Here is a 20,903-nt window from a genome sequence, read left to right as displayed (position 1 = left end):
AGAGAGAGGGATGGAGGAAAAGGGTTGGGGATGGGGAGGGGAGGGAGGAAGGGAGGGAGGGAGAGAGAGACTCGAAGCGATCATCTCATTTGTATGGGATGCCCCTATCTCATTTTGAAATAGGGGATGCTCCATTTTTTTTTTTTTTGAAAATTTCAAACTAAAGTTGACAACCCTTCTCCCTCTCCCTCCCTTCCTCTCCCTCTCTTTATCTCTTTTCCTCTCTCTTTCTCTCTCTCCCTCTATTTTGAACCGATTGAAAAACCATGCCGGTAACATATTAGTCCAGGCGGTATGATTTGATTTGGTTGGTTCGGCATGATTCAGCATATCTTGGTTAGAATCTTATCTTATCATTTTTTTCTCTAAATATTCTATTTAAAATGATAATTGAATTGAGAGGTATTATATAAATCTCTTGGATAACTAGACACAATGTGTGGTTATTAGATATGCTTTGCACGGCTAGAAACTAGATTTCTTATAAGTTTGGCTTTTTGTTTTCAATTCATATGCTCTATTTTGACTCACATTTCAATTTTGACCTTTATTTTTATTTTAAAATTATCTAGAAGAAATAAAAAAAAATCTTACGATCTATGATCCGATTACCATCCAATTTGATCCTACCCACAAATCCATTTACAACTTGATCTTAACATTGGTGGCAACCTCTATGGTATGCTGAAGTGGACCAATTATGGGTTAGAGTTCCAGTTTATGCCGAATCTTAGTAATTTCATTTTGAAGCTATAAGAGGCTTACTTGTGACATATTATTAATTGGATGAGTAGACAAATCACCGCATATTAGTCACTGCTGCCGATATGTCTTTTTTGCTGTCGATGGCACCATAAATAATGTTATCACATGACTTTTGCTTCATCTTGGACCTACTCAACCATTCATGCAATGTTGACCTTATGAAGCACTACTAAACTTATTATATCATTGCTTTTGACTTTCTTCTCTTTCGTTGCCTCAACTTATTCTTATGTGCCTTAGTTTCCCATGAATATGAGATTCCATCTTGTTATGTTCTTTTCTTTAACTAATTGTTCATAATTAAGCAAGGATCCCTAAGTAGGGTAAAATGAGCGGAGTAGCTCGCGAGTTGCTCGAGCTCGACCCAAGTTGAAGCTCGACTAGACTCAATTATTATCGAGCTTGAGTAGTCCGAACAATTTTTTGAGTTGAGCTTGAGCAGTCCCGAACAAAATACTTAGCTCAAAGGCTTGAGAGTCTAGTCGAGTGTATATATCTTTAATAATATAATATTTTAATAATAATAGGTATATATTTTGTTAATTTAATATTTTAAAATATAATATTATGTTGTGTTTTGTTTTAAGCATATTTTTAAATTATGAACAAGATTTGAATTTGAGCTCGAACTCAAGCTCAAGTATGACTTTGTTGATATTCGAGTCGAGTCGAGTCAATCTCGAGTATTGTTTTTTCTTGTTTTTGATTGAGTCAAGTTCAAGCTTGGATATGAAGGCTCGATCAATCTCAAGTTGATTTTCGAGGCCAAATATTTTGAATAGAGTTGAGCTCGAGTCTCTAGCTACTCGACTAGGGTCAACTTGATTGCATCCCTATCCCTAAGTGCATTTGAAAACCATATAATATATATCTATTTGTTTAGATCAGCAGTCGTCGAATTGTCCCAAATCGGGTAGTTCAGGGTGTGCCGAACCGTATCGGTGGCCCACTAGTATGGTTCGCTGTACAATTCAGAACACCAGTAGAAGGGGGCAGGAAGAGAGGAAAAGAGAGAGAGAGGGGAAGATAGAGGGAGAGGGACCCTCCAGAGGTTGATCGAGGCCACCGAAGGACCATTGCGTCCGTTGGAGGGCTAGCAGGGAGGGGGGAGGGAGAAGGAAGAGAAGGAAGAGAGAGATGGGAGGAAAGAAGAGGGGAGAGAGAGATAGAGCCTCGGAGGCCCACCAAGGCTTGTGGAGGTTAGAGTTGGTCGATTGAAACAAGGCGACGTCCTTATTTCGAATTTTTTTGGGTATTGGGTGAAGTTGATAGCAGCATTGCTGACTTCACTTTTTTTTTTAACTGACTTGCAGTGAAGTGGCCAATAGATTTGCCGGCTTCACCGTGAGTCGGCAAAAAAATTTGAAATCACGATCAAAACAGGGGCAACTGCCCTTCTTTCAATTGGTGGAAGGTGGGGAGGAATCGGGCCTCCGTGGCCCTCCCTCTCCCTCCCTTCCCTCACCCTCACTCTCCCTTCCTTCCCCCCTTTCTCTCTCCCCCCATTTCCTCTTCAGTTCGGGGTTCCCCCCTCCTCTGGGGGCCTCCGTAGTCTTTCGGCGGCCACCATTGGCATCTTCGTTGTCTCCCTCTCCTTCCCTCCATCTCCCTCTCTCTACCTCTCTCTTTTCCTCTCTCGGTTCTCCTTATCCTTTACTTTCTTTACTGTGTTGGTTTGGGCCTGGTACGGAATGGTACGCTAGCATACCGAACCATATCATTGGCCGACTGGTATGGGGTCCATTCTGGCACCGGAACCTTGGTTCAGATGGTTTAAGGCTTACTATTTTAATCATGCTAACTAAAAACTTGACTTGAAAAGCTTAAGCCGTTAGGAAATGGATCGACAATATAATTAATCTTAACACTCCTCATGTGTGGCTTAGACGATGCATATGGATGTATAAACAAGTCTTGATATGAGATGTGTCAAGATGACTACCATAACTTTTAAAAATCAGCTTCACATGAAAGAAGGATACACCTTCCTTCGTGCCCTGCAACCATTGGATCATCCATTGCACAGATCTCAAAGCACTTCGAACTTCATTCATCCACCTGCACAGATCTCAAAGCAAGCAGGGGATGATCCAACAGTTGTTGGGCGTGAAGAAAGATGTATCCTTTGTGTGGATGAAGGACACAACCATGATCCAGGACAATCTTAGATTTGATATCTTGTAAGCTTATTGTTTGATGCCAAAACCTCAAGCTGTTAGGGAACTGGTTAACAATGTATATCAGGTTTAACAGATCATGCTACCAAAATGAAAGCTAAATATTTTTCAACTCAACATTTCCAAACCATATTGACCTCTTTTGTACTTGTAAAGCAGTAGCCAAGTTATGTTCCGAAACCATCTAAGATTTCTCAGTAAATTATAATCATTTGTCATATTGCATAGAGGTTGCCCACCTAGGTACAGCTTAATCATCTGTTTATGATTGGAATAATAAATAATAGTTCATAATCCTGTGTTGAACTATGTTTTTATAATTTATTACAAATAAGTAAAAAGTTATTTTTGAAAGCACAAAATTTGTCGACAATATAGTATACTTGGTTAGATCCGCAATAAGAAGTTCTGTTGTTTTGCCATACTAACCTACGTAATGCCGTTACAACTGGCCATCACTATAGTCTCATTCTGATTTTGTTTAATAAACCTACTTACTTTTCATATACTTGTTTCTCTTGCTTCCTTGCACATAATTTTCTTTAGAAACATCTCTTTTGGTTGCATCCAAAATTGAAGATTTACCAATAAATTATTTTGCACTGGTGCAGGTTCTTTGTTTAATTACCATGGAGAAGCCTGTATCTCTTAAGCCAGAGCACATACGGGATGAGAAAGTGAAGGTTATGAAGTTCATTTGCTATTATACATAACACATTGTTCTATTTGCATCTATCTGCTATTTACCAGATAATATAACCATTTTTTTTTGTACAAATAATAACCTAGACAATGAAGAATATTGTTTTTCTTTTTTATCTCCTGTTCATGCCACACTTAACCATGATATTGGGAATGTTGTATTTATATCAGGTTCTTCAGTCAGTCCTACCCATAAAATATGAAGAGGTTGTTCTTGGACAATATGAGGGATACAGAGATGACCCAACAGTTTCTGACAACTCCAACACCCCAACTTTTGCAACTGTTGTTTTAAGGATACACAATGAAAGATGGGAAGGTTTGTGAAATTTTAGAACAAACTTTATTAGTACACATTATCTCTAAGTGCATCCATTTCCTAAACTTTTCAAGGTCATGTTTTCGATCTTTTGTATATTCACTAGAATCTAATAAGTCTTGCTGTATATACTTTTATGAAATCAATGACTAAGCAAATGTCTTGAATTACCTAGTGCTCAATATTGTGTTTTTCATTATTTTAAACTAATGCTAATAAAAACCATGCACTGCAGGTGTCCCTTTTATACTCAAGGCAGGAAAAGCTTTGAATTCTAGGAAAGCAGAAATTCGTGTTCAATTCAAGGATGTTCCTGGTGACATCTTTAAATGTATGCCTATTTGCTAATACCGATTATACAGATGGCCTCTATCAGCTTTGTTACATTATCTTTCTGTAAGCTTTTCTTGATCACTTTCAGCATCTAGCAGCAATGGTAGACAACCTAAGAAAACTAGGATTAGCAAGACTTTTCACGCAACAAAGTTGCTAGTTTTACTGAAACAGAAATAAGTCTGCAATCTGAACATATATTACAATGTTATGGTAATGGTAATGTGAAACAACACTATAGTGCATTAATTCCACATACAATTCAGTGATGTAGAAGCAAAATCTTGATGGGACAAATGCACTGGCATCTTGATGCTGCTATTTGACGAAAATATTTTTATGTCCAAACAAGACTATTCATTCAGTTCTATTTCTGCCTCTATGATATAACATCCCATTAAAGGGTGAGCCTTGGCACATAAAGTAAGGTTGCTCCATTGTGATCTAGAGGTCACAACTCACTAGTTTGAAACATAGAAACAGCCTCCCTGCATTGGGGTTTTGGGTGGTGGGGGGGGTTAAGTTACCTAAACCCAACCCTCCCTAGACCTGCAAGTGCAGGAGCCTCATGCATGGGGCCTCCTTTTATGACGTGACATCTCATTGAATATTTTTGTCCACCTACCTCTTGATCAATGCACCAATCTCTTTCCTAGGTCTATTAAACAGGCTGACTTGGGCGTGACTTGTGCATTAAGGGTTATTTCCTCTATGATCAGACTAATTCCTGGCTTTTATATTTCATACGTTGTTACTTCTTTGAAGAAGTTCCTTACCAGGTCTTCGTCTAGCCATTTACTTCTCTTTCTTGCAAGTTTTTGATCAAGCTATCCACCTTTCTCTTTATTATTCTTCCTTGAAATCATTGCTTAACTTTCAAATTTCAACCACTTGTTGAGCTTTACCAGATAAACTGCTTGACCCCATTTTTCCACAATCCTGTGATTCTTTTCCTTGTCATGGTTCCAACTGGCTTTTATATGAGTTCAATTTCTCATATATTTCATGAATTATTCCTTTACAACCTAGATGATGGTGAAGATGCTTCATACTCTAAGTGGCTATTCATTCTCACCAAGAGCATTCATCCTTCCATGCACCATGCAACATTTAGAGTCGCATGAAAACCAAGGTAAGGACTTAGTTTCTCTTTAACTCTGGGGATATTCTTTCCACCCTAATGGAAAAAGATCCCTAACAGCTGCAAGTAGGTTGAAGTTGAACAACCAAAGACTAATCTACTGTCACGCCCCGAATTCGGGACATAACACGGCCATGCCACCGAGGGATGGGCCCACGATAACATGAAGCCAAAAATTATCTTCTTAAATATAATAACAGGTGCATTAAATAAATGTAATAATAAAGTTAATTCAAATATTTAATTAAACCAAAACTGGTTCAGAGCATCTAAATCCAAAGATGAAATAATCCAAGCCTCAAAATTCATAATAGCTACAATCCTTAGACTGAATTCCTAGTACAAAATTTCCAAGCTTGCTTTGCTAATTCCCAAGCCTGGATTTCCTTGTCACCAGTCCTAGCCTTATTTCTCTGTACATGGAAAAGAAAACAAAAAGAATATGAGCTACACTACTCAGTAAGTAGACTGCCGCTTCCTTACCGGTTCAAGCATAAGTTTTCTATGATAATGCATCATTTAGCAAATAACAATTATTGTAAAAATAAACATTTCATAGAGTGTATAATAAAACAAGTTATAAGCTCATCATGCATGCATAAATCATGTATATTTCACAATATGAATCATAAATCATTTCTGTCATATATTTGTGTTATGTTTCAAAAATATTGCTCACAGATTTCGTGCTAAGGTCACTATTATATCCGTGACAGGGCCATGTTTCTTAATCGACAGAGTTCTTAATTCATGTGCCAACTTTATATCCTAGTAGGGCCATATTTCATGTGGATGCGAGCTCCGAATGTCGACCTTCCCGAAGAATTCATTCATAGCTATCTGAGAGCTTTTGAAATCTTTATATATTTTTCTTAAACCATACATATACATAGAATAAAATCTCATGCTTCATAATCATGCAATTTTATAAAATACATTCATGCAATCAATGCTCATAATAAAACATGCTTTTTCATATCACATATGCTGATCCTGATTTTACGAAAAATATGACTTCATCAATAAGAGATCATATGTATGAAAATCATGGAGATTTAAAAATAAATAAGAGCGTAAGATCTACATACCTCGATCGTCCTGGACCTTTTAATCTTCCTTAAAGGAATTGGACAGTCCTATTTAAAATATTAAATCATCAATAAATTTTATTTCATATATTAATAAAATTACATAATATAAGGAGATGACCGATTTGATGATCAGTCCAATAAATCTTTTCCTTCGCTCTAAACCGATTTAAGGTCATAGGTCCCTAGGAGTCGAGAAGATGGCCTAATAGGGATCCATAGGGCTTCTTAGAGAGAGAGAAAGTAGAGAGAGAAAGTTCAATTCTAGAGAGAGAAAGATTAAGAGAGAGATGAGAGAAACTTTCTCTCATGTGTATTATTATTATTATTATTATTATATATATATATATATTTTTTCTTTTCTTTTCTTTTTCTTTTCTTTTATTATTATTATTATTATTATTATTATATATATATATTTTTTTTCTTTTCTTTTTTTTTCTTTTATTATTATTATAATTATTATTATTATATATATATATTTTTCCTTTTCTTTTCTTTTTCCCGTGGCCTTCTTTGGCCGAAACAGGGGACCTAGAGGTCCCCTTGTCTTTGACCGGCCGTTCACGGCGTATCTTACCCGACGGTGGCCGGCGGCAAGGGGCGACCCTCTAGGGTTGGAGAGGCCAGAGCCGGCGGTGACTGTCGGCGCTTAAAACCAAGAAAAGGGAGAGGTGAACAGGGCTTCCTTTTCCGACGAACTCCAGTCGCCGGCAGTCGTGCCCACCGGCACGGAAAGAAGGGAGAGAAGAGAGGAAGAGGAGAAGGACTTACCACAGCCTCCGATAACTCCCACCGGCATGAAATCGCGGCGAGCACGAGTCGAGGGGCTGCGGCTTTAATCGGGAAAATCGGAGAGGAACTCTGGCGATCGTCGGTGATTGTTATGTCCTTTCTTAGAGGAGAGGAGGGGGTTCTTATAGGGCTCGTCCTAGGGTCCTTTAATGGCCCTAGGACTCTGATTCCTGATCGGAATTGGGGAAGGAGAAGTTTTTTTTTTTTTTTTTTGCTGGGTGGGCTTAGTGGGCTTTAGGCCCAATGGGCCGGGTTATCACATCTACTGTTGTGGCTTTTAGTTTCTCTTTAACTCTAGGGATATTCTTTCCACCCTAATGGAAAAAATCCCTAACAGTTGCAAGTGGGTTGAAGTTGAACAACCAAAGACTAATCTACTGTCGTGGTCTTGTCTTATTGCTTTGTCTTTACAAGACTGTAGTACTAATTACAAAGAGACCTTCACCTTTATGGTGTTGATTTCTATTATGGGCATTCATATTTTTGTTAACTTGTTTTGTGATTAATCTCTTTTTATTAGACATGAATGTTGCTTTTTATTTCTACCATGAACCAAAATGTAGTCATTTTACCTAGACAAAATGCTTCAGTCAAGTAGTTACTTGTGTATGGTTCATCAACAATCTTTTTTATGCTTCATATGAAACTCTTTCTATTACCCTATTTTTGGCTTGAGGTTCATTCGTGGGGATGTTTCCTTCAAATTTCATAACAAAATTACCTTCTTAAGATTTCATATTAGATAATTGGTTAAGGTCTGTTGCAGCATTTCAGTCTTAATTTTGCCTTCTCTCACCTCACATATTTGTTATAATGAGTGAGGAAGATAGAGGATCAATCGTGTACTTGTGCAACACTTGTATCACTGGTCCTGCAATCAAGCTTCATGTTTAGCCAAGTATCAAAGACGGAAAGCCTCTCTAGGTCATAATCAAGTTTTCTTCCCTAATAGGGTCTTTTACATTTTCTAGCTCAGACTTATGCATGTTGTCTATGTAGTGTTATTCCCTCCTTAAATTGTGCAACCAATGATTCAAAAATCAAGGTGTGGATCCCCACCAATCATTGTCCTGGTGTGTACCACGGTAGGGGGAACGTAAGTGCTCAGCATGGGCTGGTAAGCGGACGTCACAAATGAGTAAAAAGAAAAAGAAGGTATACTAAGTGGTATGGAGTCAATACTGCACATCTTGGGGTAATAAAAATCAACATGCAATCTAGGGGCTTATTGGGGTACCCAGTATTGTCCCTACCCATTATGGTCCAATATGGGCTGTACTTCTCTGTACTTCAGTCCTTGAGAAATACATACAAAGTACAAACCAAAATTAAACTATTTAAGATGCTTTAAGTTATAAATCAAATAAAAGATATTGTATCGTATCATTAAAGTTGTCCATTTTGAGGCCACTTGATAAAATAAGTAGAAAATTTACTTTCAAAACTTAAATTTTGTTTCTAGGCATTTTACATGTGGTGGTAGATCATGTTGACTCATGTCGATTACCAATTCATGTTGCAGCATCAATTTGCATGAACAGTATTTACTCAGTTCTCTCTCTCCCCATATATATTTGGTGCATGTGGATTTCAGTCACTACCTCTGCATTATGTTGTATCTCAATGAAGATGCTTCATATAAGAGATGGTAAATTAATGTAACTTGTGTACCAATTGTACATGCACATAATGAGGATGGTCCTAACTCCCAAATATTTAAGTCATTCTGATTCTTTACCCAGTTTGTGAAAGCTTAGAAACTCGCTAGCACTAGGTTTTAGTGGATGCATGCCTGTTTTTAGTATGAGCAGTATCTTAATCTCTTTTGCTTATTGATCATTTTTTATGCTAATATTAATTTTAGTTTAAGAGTTTGACTTTTAAATGTGGTTTATGTTTTACAAAGCTAAGAGGCAAGGTAGAAATGAATTTGTCATACGCCTCCAGCCATCAGAGGCCATGTATATGAAACTAACAGTAAGTGTTTAATTGCTTTATATTTTCTACTGCTCATTTTGTCATCATCATAGCAGTATATTCTTTATTCATTCTGTGATCATCATACTGTACCACCCACCCATCGATATCATATTGATCCTAGAGATTTGAATCCTTGATTGGCAGAAATCTAAGAGGAAAGAAATTGATTTCAAGGTTTGAAAATATCCTTTGATGATTTTAAGATATTTTTCCAGGCAAACAGGAAGATTTATGGAGTAGACTAGGAGTCATAATGGATTTACAAGATTTAAGTTCAAACTTGTGACATTAAAACTCAGATATGCTTTCATGGCATCAAGATCCAAAACTCCTAAAAATTATATACTTCTTAATCCTTCACTTATAGATTTCATAGATTAATCACCTTTATGTGCATATCTGGTGGATCTATCATGAATTTCAGGTCTTCATAGAAAATCTTGCAGTCTATCATGAAAGACATGGAAGACATGGATTCATTGTGTTTTTCTTATTTCTTCACATAGTTGCATATTGGATTGCCATCACATGGTTAAAGATATTACATTCTAAAATAATATGAAACATGCATTTTGTCAATTTTTCGTTGGAAATTATTAGTGACTATAATCCTGAACAATCAAAAGTGTACACCCAAAGTTCCCAAATCATATAATATATTTAAAAACATGTTCAATAAATTTTTTACTTTTGCTTTTTAGCTATCTTTATTTTTAAACATCTTGTTTGTGGCTTGCTATTTTTTATTGTATGCTTATCTTTGATTTTAGTCAATACTGCTAAAAGCCTAAAATCATGGTATTTTGTACCGGCCTGAATCGGCCAGTACATCCCGTACCGTACTGTACCGGTGGGGAATCGGCATGGTTCAGGCGATTTTTCGATAAATGACGTGAACCAGATCGTACCAGTCGGTTTGGTATGGTACGGGCCCGATCCGTATGGTACGGTGCGGTATGGGTTGGTACGGCACAGGTATAAGTTGGTACGGGTTGGTTTTCTTTTTTTTTTTGGCCGTTGGGTAGATTTTTTTGATTTTTTTATTGTCAGTACAGGCCGGTATAGTACGGTATGGTATGGTACCATACCGTACCGGCCGGCAAATAATACGGGGTGCAGTACCGGTATTGCAAGCCTTGGCTAAAACTAATGTAACAGAAACTGAGTTTGGAGATGATAACATGTAACTAAAAGCATCACATGGTCATTTGACAATAAAGGAACGATCACTTGATAGTAGAGTTAATAAGATAACTAAAAGTATGCTGCTGGAGAAGATTCCAAGGAAAACACCGGCAGTTGGAAATGAATAGATGTTTTGTGAAATTGTTGAATATATGATCAAATTAAATCTTAACCATATGTTAACTATATTTGGATAATTGGATATACTTGATAATCCTTGTAGGCTGGCTAGCTAAAGCTCCAAGTTTAGATAAACTAGGTCTCTTTATTAAACAAGTGTTTTGATATGGGAATCATATGTGTCTTCTTAGGATTTATTACTCTTGCTCATAAAAAGAAATCATATTGACAACTTATGGCCACTGTTTTGCTAGACTCAAGAGTGTTTAGATATCCAAAAACTCCAAATAATTAAGCCAAATCAAAGTATTTCAAAACTTCAGAATAGGAAATGCCAAAAGAGTGTTTGGTAAGAATTTTGGAGTGAAAACTTACTAGAATTTAGATCCAAAAGGATGTTTGTATAGGAATTCCATGAATTGTCAGGCCTATCCCCTTTTGTGCCCGATCTTCTCTGCCCTTAGCTTCTTGCTGATCAAATAGATAATGTTTCTTTCTCTCTCTCTCGCTCTCTCTCATCTCCCTTCTCTGGCCAACCTAGGCCTCAATCTTTCTCCTAACTCCTACAATCTTGACCTCGTCTTGGCTCATGCCTCACTGCTAGCTGGACCCAACCACAACCACAACCACAATGAGTGCCACCATCACCTCCATCACCACCACCACCATTTTGAAAACCATGACCACCATCATCATGTCCATGATTACCACCATCACTATCGCCATCATCATCTCCACTATCACCAGTTCACCACCATCGCCTTCACAATTATGAATAAGGCCACTACCGCATCTACCATCATCACTACCATGATGCTGATTTTCCCCTTAAAGCTTTGAAATATCTTGGTTTTAAAATTTGCTCTTGAGTCTTGAGCTCTCTAATTTTCTTGATTTTTGAAACAAAGAACCATCTTCTTATTGTCCTTGGAAATAGATTTACATTCCATTACTCTGATATCTAGAGCTATTTTGTAGCAGAAGAGCCCTGCTTATTCAAGCTACATAGGGAATATGCTTTTGGGTTTCATCCAAAGACTTGCTCTTGATTGTTATTATAATCGTTTTCTTTCAAAAGATCTGTATTTCATCGTTCCTTTCTCATTTTGTCATTTCCATCATAATGAAACTCCTTTATTTAGGAGTAAATAAGTTCTACCTTTGATCTATTGTGGTATAGTGCAAATGGGAGTATTCATTTACTCTTCCTATTACTGGGTCAAAAATTCAAACATCTCTTTTTTAGTTGTATTTTGATTTTGTTCTGTTCGGCCTTCATGTGGTTACGTACAATTTTTATGTTCATTGTCAAAAATCCAAAGGATGCTTGATGAGAGGTTGTTTGCAAGGAAAAAAAATATGAAAGTTCTTATGTATATCCACATAGTTAAAGACACCAAATTCCAGAGTAAACTTTTTATGGAGTGTTTACCTGATACATCATCGTCTTACTGGAGTGTTTTTCCTTCTGGAATTCTTTCCTGAGCATCCAAACAGGGCCTTAAGGCCTTAACCAAAGTTGATTACGAGACAATTGTTATTAAAATATAAGGACAGGATACTATTTGTCATAAGAGCAGCTATATCCTCTAGAACTTTGTATACTCCTAAACTTCTTTGAGTAGATCTCTGAGTCTTTGGTATCCTTCCTTTCCTATTATCAATCCCAAAGAAATCTAGTATTAACAAGTCTCAAACACTAATAGTAACTATTAATATTCTATTATATTCTAACAATAATATTATTGCCAACTATAGCACTATCATAGCTCTCAAAGATCATAACCTATTGCTCTGATAGCACAACTATGATGGCTTGGAACCCTACTCCACCGAGTCCTGAGTTAGACAATAATTTTGATGAATCAATGACCGAAATTCAATTAAATGAATGTCGTGAAAGCACATGATTATCAATTGAAACCTCAAGACATGTAATTATATAGTGAATGACCGTTTGTTCAAACAAAGCAAAGCTAAATCTCATCCAAATTGAATTTTTTATTTACAACAGATAACCTGAAGCCAAACCAAGATCTACTTCAATCTATTGTCTGGTAATGCACAAACTAGTTTATTATGCACACATTTTACATCCTTGACTAGAGATATACCATTAGTACTCTCTCTTTATTCCGAATACCACAGTAATATTTAACACACCTTGCCTTGTAATACAACCCCCAATATGACATTATCTCTTTTTGAAGTAGGCTTTGATATGCACACCCAAAATATTTTCAACTTCTAGTAACCTATGCTAATAAGTACTTCACTCTGAAATATGATAAATAGGTATGAGAGCTACATGACTCAGTACGTGGCTAAATATAGCAAAGAATACAGTATAAAGAAATGATGGAAATATTATGGATCTGTACCAATTAAAACTCAAATGGTCAATGTATCAACTAACTGTATTTACTAATATAGCTTTGTCTTGATACACTTAGGAACACTTTAATGCTCTAGGATACTAGAAAACACTGGAATATACTGGAAACTTAAAGAACACTTGTTACAATCATTTCAATACAAACTGGCCAGTAAACAACTAATATACCCTTTGGTCATGGGTTCATTGATCAATAGGCCATTAGCTAAGGGTTCACTTAAAGAAACTGTTGTAGCCATTGGTTAAGGATTCACTGATGCTAACTATTATACCTGCTGCCTAGGATTCACTGTACTGTAACAATTATTGTACCTGCTGATGAGGTTCACTGAAACCACTAATATACCCCTAATGGTTAGGGGCCCTTGATTCAAAAGTTTTTTTTTTCAATTCATAGAATATGAGATTTTCAATATAAAGAATCATCATTGTTAAAAAACACTTTGTATAATAATATGTAATTCCATGACATACGTTACTGATAGCATGTTAGATCTAATTAAGGCAATATAATTGGAGTATAATAAATACAAATTACTAATTAAATCAAACTTTTGAGTTTTTCGCACAACAAAACAATTGCTTGAAATTCAATGTCTTTAAGATGATTCAAACATTTATACATGCAAGGATATAAAACTGGTGTCGAACAAGAAATGGAAGGAACAAAAATTTTGAATCAATGGACATTACTAAATCCCCTGTAAAATAGAAAAATCTGCCATGCAAGAACACTTACACTAGAGGATTTCCAAAGCTTCCCACTACAGCTCCTCTTTTTTCCCTCACTTGATGCTATTCTCTACTTATTTCTTTTATTCACTGGCTTCTTTCTATAGATGACTAGGATTTCTGAAGTTGCAAAATAGTTGAAAGAGGGCAGCACCCTCTTATTTATAGATGGCTTCTAAGCATGAGATGGTTAGCCATCTCGATTTAGTAGCTAGGTGTCAAGTCCAGGTTCAGCTAGGTGGCTGAATTTCTAGCATGAGGTGGCTGCTTTACCATGAGGTATAATAAACATGAGATGACAGCTTAAAAGGAAATAATATGAGGTTTCTGTTCCTAAGAAAGATAAGGTAGCAGTTCAAGCATGAGGTCATACGAGCACGTGGTGGCAGTCTAATAGTAAAAAATGAGGTGGCAGCTCGCTGGAAAGCTTGAGGTAGCAGCCAATAGACAAGCATGAGGTGGTCATGAGCATGTGGTGGCATTAAGCTTGAGGTAGTCATTGCTCTGCCAGCAACTCAATCCCTAAACCTTTTTAATTCTTGCTTAGGTTCTTATCATCATTAAATTCGAGTCCTTACTACTGAAATTCCCATACTGAGGATTCATTTCCATGATGATCTCATTTACACATATTAATACTTAATACAATACACAAGCTTACATATATGAATGATCATGTAATAGGCACTAATATATGTGAGTATTTCACTATTGTCTTAGTGAATTGCTTAGTGAAAGGAGTTAATCTTTTTAAATTTAATTTCATAGAGATATGGAATGTCCTTTAGTGTTAGATGCCATCTCATGGAATGGATGGGGAATTAAGTTATCGAGTTTTATTTGATATCGTATATGATTACTGTGTGACTTCTATGACTTGGAACCATGTTTCCCTGAGGCAGTGAAAGTTGTATGAATAATCGGGTTATTGCTTGGCTAGAAGGGACTGAATCATTAAATTCTTTGTCATAAATATATGAGATATAATTTAGGACTTCCATCATCTCATGTGATATAGGAGAACTGAGTCATTGGATATATTTGATATCATATTTCATGAGTGAATTTGATAATATATCTTTGAGAGTTGTATGACTCCAACACATGTTTTGAGACCTTGCCAGTGAATTATTTTTATAGGATATGGAGGAGTATATGTTAGTTACCTTTTCATCTTTCCTTTTCTTCCTTTTTTTTTCTTTTGTCTTACTAGTTGATGGCTGCTATTCAAAAGATAAAATGAACTTATTTCTTCAGAAATGTTGATTATTGACCCCTCCTAACCTATTGACCTTCATAAAACCTTTAATGTCTCCTGCAGGTGAAGAAACCTGGACTGCAAATGTCAACCATACAGAGTGAACTAGATTTATCTTATGGGCTACGATATCAAAATGTCACAATTCCAGAGGCATATGAACGGTTGATCTTGGACACGTAAGTTTGCTAGCTTATGTTTCTTTCTGTTTGGCATTGTCTGAAGTTAATGTTTTTTCTGTATTGATAACATGAATACAGCTTATTACATGTTAATATTAGCAGTAGTCGCAAGAACTCTACTTTATCAGTTGAGTATTCATCCTTCAGTCATGTTGCAAAAAACATGATGGGGCAAAATATTCTGGTTATGGCCATAGAATCATAGAGAAATATGAACTACCCATTCCTGATTTTGGACTAATAAATGATTTTGGTTGAATGGTAATTTCTCAATCTTAAGATCTCATCAATTTTATGATATAATACCCAAACATTACTAAAACCCAAAGTCATGTGAGAAAAGTATTGAATCTTAAGCATTAATCTTCAAGACATATCATCTATTATGACATTAAGCAGCACTTGTACCTTCGGTGGACTGCTTTATTTTCTAGGTAACATATAGATATATGTCTATATGTATGTTTCTATTTATAAGTTCATTTAAATTACAATTACCATGATTTGCTTAACCAGGCCGAACCGCCTGGTTCCCCCATACTGCGCCAAACCGGCGCAGGGCTGGGTCGGTTCGGCCCTATTTTTCGAAACCCCCTCCAAGCCGCTCATATCGAGGCGCATCACCCTATACTGAAGCATACCGCCTCCATACCGCACTAAATGAAGCGTACCGACCTGTATTGAGATAAAAATTGAAAAAAATGGTTTGACTCGATCTATTGAACCAAACCGAACCATCCGGTTCTCCCCATATCGAGCCAAGCGGCCACCAACTGGTACGCGTGTTGGTACCAGTTCTACAGACCTTGATTTGACCAAATGCTATCAATAGTATTCTGTCCTTGGTTCATAAGCTTTAACTTGGTCTTTTGTTAATCTCCTTTATAGACTATCCTATAAAAATGGAAACTTATATAGCTTGTTGCAAAGTATCAAGGCTTAACTCCTTGTGACTCCGAGCATCTAGTCTTACAATATTTCAGTTTTCTATTCTAAGAAGAGCTTGTTATTGCTTTCAAGATGGCTATAGAAGGGCTTGAGATACTTGTGATACAGAGTATCTTGTGATGTTTCCTTAACTCTGATTTATCTCTGGGTCCATATCCCTGAGCTATGACTGTGTGTGCTTGTGTAATTTTAGGTGTGTGTCAATGCGGGTGGGTATTTGGATTTGTTCAATCCCATGCATGTCTTTTTGTATTTGTGCATGGGTGCCATGATTGTGTCTGTGTAGGAACTGCAAAATTTGACCATGTAGCATTGTCCTCAAAGTTGTTCCATTTCTTAAAGTAAAGGAACTAGTGGATCAAAAATAGTAGTGGATCTGGATTGTGAGATTGTTGAGGATAATCCTAAATAAGCTATAAAAGGAAGGGTCTAGCAAAGACAATTAATACTTTGGCCTTCTGGATAAGCTTTTCCTTGTCCATATATCAGTAGGCCCAGAGGAAATGTGCACCATAGAATCTATACACAATCCCTTTTGCTTTCTTTTCTTGACCTAATTCCTAATTGGTGACAATTAATCAATGCTAAACTTGCTATTGTTCTTTGATCAATTATATTTACTTCTATAGAATATCTCAAGCAAATGTTAATAATTAATACAGAAGGTGAGTTGATCTAGCTTTTGCTTAAATAAATAGTAAGAAATGAACTGTAAATTGTAAAAGTGTAAAATGAAAAATTAAGTGTGGGTCTAGCAAAGGCAATTAGATTGTCCTTCTGCATAAACTTTTCCTTGTCCACATATCAGTAGATCCAAAGGAAATGTGCTGCATAGAAGCTACATGCAATGCCTTTTGCTTTCTTTTGCTTAGACTGATTCGGAATCAATGATAGTTAATCCACACTAATCTCACTATTATTTGTTCAATTATATTTACTTCTATACAATATTTCAAGTAAATGTTAGTACGAAAGGTGATTGATCTATCTTGGGCTCAAATAAATAGCAAGAAGTAAACTGTAAGTTATAAGATTGTAAAATGAAAATCAAGTGTAATGTTCATATGGTTTAGAAGCTTAATGTCATAGTTTGAAAGTTAAATAATTTTGTTCTCCCTTTTTATTTCATATTGATTCATCATTCTTTCTCATATTATAGCTTCTTATATTTCAAGCACTTGATATATTTAACCAGATCTTATCTGTTGATTATATTTGATTCTATTTTATTTTAATCAGACAGCATCTTTTCAACTAATATAAAAAAATGAATCCATTAGAATTAAGCAAGATTTCAAATAACATGCTGTGCCATTATAATCGATCTCCTTTGAAACTATTACTGGCCATTATAACTAAGGTTTGCCGTCTTGGTATCAGGCCCTGTACCAATGCCACACTGTTACTGTGTTGGCATGGGGCTGGTTCGATGTACCAAGTGTCGGTACGCCCCTAGAACCCCATATAGGTGCTGAACTGTTATGGTACCTTGGTTATAATGGTTATAATAGCTGTTATTTGCCGTCAAAAGACGCATTTCAAATTTTTTATAGCAAACAAAATAATGGGTAATAACAATATTGGGCAATAACAAGAAAATAAGGATGCTATCTTTCCATTTACTTGTCATTGGATAAAAAAAATGTTATTTTTGACCATACAATCATTTTGGGAGGAAATTTGATTAAAAATTTGAATTTTGAAAATAGTGTTATATGTAGAGAAAGATACAAGTAAAAATAATGACCGTTATTTTTGTTCTAAAGGACCATATAATACTTAATAACAAATGGTCATAAGAAAGAGCAATTCAAGTTTAAGGATAACAAATGGTTTGTAGATGTCTACTCTGGGATCCTAGAAGCACAGAAAAGTTATATTGGTCTAGCATTTAAAAATTTGAAGCTGTATAGATTGGAACAGGTAAATAGTTATTAGCAGCAGAAGCAATAATGCACATATATATATTCCAAAGAATTATTTGTGGGAAGTAATTATAGCTTCAAATAAAACTTTAAGCCTTTGCAATCTAACTGCACCATTCACACTGTTGTTATTATATTAATAGCAAATTTACATACACATTTAAAAAAAAAAAAAATTCTGGACCAAGATTTGAAATATTGAGTATCGAACTTGTATTAACCAAGAGGAGGTAGTTGGATATGGTACGCATCGCATTGCATCAAATATCAAGAGAGCATCAACCAATATGCTTTGATGCAGCCACTATGCCCTTGGCACTTGGTACAACCTGTTATGATCTCTAAAATTGTTCTTTTGTCTTTCCTTATGCCTTAGCATCTTAAAGCTAATTTTTTGCTAGAACGGTGGTAAGAATATTGATTTAAATGTTCGTTCTGGTCATGGTTTTTGATGATGTATGCTAAAATTTTTATATCACATATTTATAACATAACATCATATAACTTGGAACTAGAGATAAATAAAACACCCTCTCCCCTAAACACGTGCTCTTCGAGGAGTCAAGGTTTCAAATCCTAGATATTTCTCAAAAATATGCAGCTGCAATGATTTTGATCCCGAACTCATGCTCTAAGGTATGAATCTGGTGATCAAAGACTAGTAGATCCATCAACAATGAAATCTCAACATTTTTTTTTAAAACTAAACAATAAATAATTCTCGGATTTTTCGGGAAATGGGAAAAGTTGTGGAGATAGTTTTACCAAGATAGAATGGTTTTGTAGCCCTAAACTCCATGATGCTTAAGTCAATCCCATAGAATTTGCATCTAATTCTTCTAGCTTCACCTTTTTGCTTGTTCTCAACTTGAAATGTTAAAGAACAAGCTTTAGAAATCACAAAGACGTCATTTTGACTGATATTGCATAAATCTGCTCAGTTTGCCCATGATTTGGCCACAGTATGGGTTGGTTTTGACCTGATCCACCCTGATCCGCCTATTTCGGGGCCTAATAGGGGCTGACATGGGTGCATGGGTGCCTGCCCCTCCAATACAGCTCTTGGCCGATAAAGTTTGTACCATCAGTAAGGTGCCAATACACATGACTTTATGCAGAAGGTTATTTTAAAATACATCCATGGAAAAATAATGTTCCTTTTTCTTTATTCCTTTCTTTTGCATTTTATCGAGGTTTAGAATATAGTTGCTTTTGACTGTTGTTGTCTATACTTTTTATGGTTTGTAAAATTTATTGGACTGACTGACTGTATTCTTTTGTTTCTCTGTCTTGTCTTTGCCTTGTATCCCTGCTCATCCATATAACACATCTATATGCCCACGGACATTCTCCACTTCATATATTAGATTATAGTAGCCATTTATTATAGTGTCATGCAAGGACTTTAGATTGGTTACTAAGTCATTTGGCATCCTTTTCACAGAATACGGGGAGATCAGCAGCACTTTGTGCGCAGAGATGAACTGAAGGTATATAATTGCTAAATATAGATTTATCTGAACAAGAGCTGGTTCTGATTCTATGTAACGACCTTCAGGCAGCATGGGAGATTTTCACTCCTCTCCTACACAGTATCGATGCTGGGGAACTGAAGCCTCTTTCTTATAAGCCAGGTAGCCGTGGTCCAGCAGAGGCAGATGTGTTGCTCGCCAAAGCAGGTTATGTGCAAACACATGGCTACATTTGGATACCACCTACATTATAAGAATAGCATGGTATTTCCTAATATCGATGTGGTTAGCTGGGTGAATTTTGGAATCACATATGCGGTGGATCAACAGTGTGTGTTGAATAATGCAATCTCTAGTTTGTCTAAATGAGCCTAGCGTTTGAAAAATGTCGTCTTGCTTTTGTATCAAATCTAATAACTTGCTTAAAGAAATAAAGAAGTTTTTCTATGTTATAAATTGAGCATAATATGCCAGCCAACGAATGTTGTCATATTTACATGTTTCCAAGGTTTTAAATCCGTGGGACAAAGATGTTGCCCTTTAGGGGATGCTCTGCTGTCCCATCTTGTCCGAGAGCAGTTCTGGTTAATGTATTATGGTGGATATTTTTCATCTTTTTTTTCTTCTTCTTTCTTTTTTTTTTCATTTTTGCTTATTTTTTTCATTTTTCTCTTTTTTTTCTTCTTCTTTTCTTTCTTACATTGTTTTCTTTTCTTCATCTTTTCTTTTTTTTTTTTTTTTTTTTCTCTCTTTCTTCTTCTTTCCTTGCATGGATGTCAGTCTTAAGCTTGTCTCGATCCTTACAAGAAGAATAGGATGGGATGAGTAAAATGATCCCTATCCCGTTGGAACGTAGAGCCTTACTTGTTTCGATGCAATAACCTTTCCGACCATGTTATAACTAAAAGATTGAGCGGAACGGAGTTCATGAGTGGTTTTTTCTTTTTCCTGCACCATTTTTGAATGATCGGTCATTGGTGTATAGATCGAACTATAAATTCATAAAAGTACCAAGATGGCTCTTAAGTGAGAAGACAACTCTTGAGTACATACGTGATGAGGCTTCTTCTCATCTAAGCACATGCCGTATTCATCTCCCAGCGTGGCACAAGATCTGTCTGCCAAAGAATCTGGGTGGGTGAGGCATCCAAGACCTTCGGATGAGGCGTATTGCTCTTATGGGAACTTTGGCCGTGAGAGTTATTTTGAATCCCACTTCCCTCTAGTCGCAGGTAGTTCGGAACAAATATCACTTCTCTGGACGCTGGAATAACTACAGGATTCCTAGGAAAACATCAGGTATTTGGCGTCTTATCTGTAAATCAGCCCGGGTGGTTGAGAACGCTACTCAGTAGTTGATTGCTGACGGCTCTGAAATCAGCATTC

At 36.3% G+C, this 20,903-nt stretch overlaps 1 protein-coding gene across 1 annotated transcript in view; it reads left to right on the top strand.

Annotated features, from left to right (window-relative positions):
* LOC105038680 (glucose-6-phosphate 1-dehydrogenase, cytoplasmic isoform) overlaps positions 1-19,973 on the top strand; it is a 35,183-nt gene extending 15,210 nt beyond the window's left edge. Inside the window, 7 exon segments of the mRNA XM_073260592.1 lie at positions 3,554-3,625; positions 3,816-3,963; positions 4,199-4,294; positions 9,227-9,297; positions 15,054-15,169; positions 19,490-19,535; positions 19,604-19,973. Of these exon segments, the coding sequence (XP_073116693.1) occupies positions 3,554-3,625; positions 3,816-3,963; positions 4,199-4,294; positions 9,227-9,297; positions 15,054-15,169; positions 19,490-19,535; positions 19,604-19,771 (717 nt within the window). The 3' untranslated portion in view covers positions 19,772-19,973.
* Positions 19,974-20,903: the final 930 nt, after the last annotated feature.

Source organism: Elaeis guineensis, chromosome 1, assembly GCF_000442705.2.
Source record: "Elaeis guineensis isolate ETL-2024a chromosome 1, EG11, whole genome shotgun sequence".
NCBI classification, from domain to species: Eukaryota; Viridiplantae; Streptophyta; class Magnoliopsida; order Arecales; family Arecaceae; genus Elaeis; species Elaeis guineensis.
The sequence above is the reverse complement of the archived record's forward strand: the minus strand, read 5'-3'. Positions and strand labels throughout refer to the sequence as shown.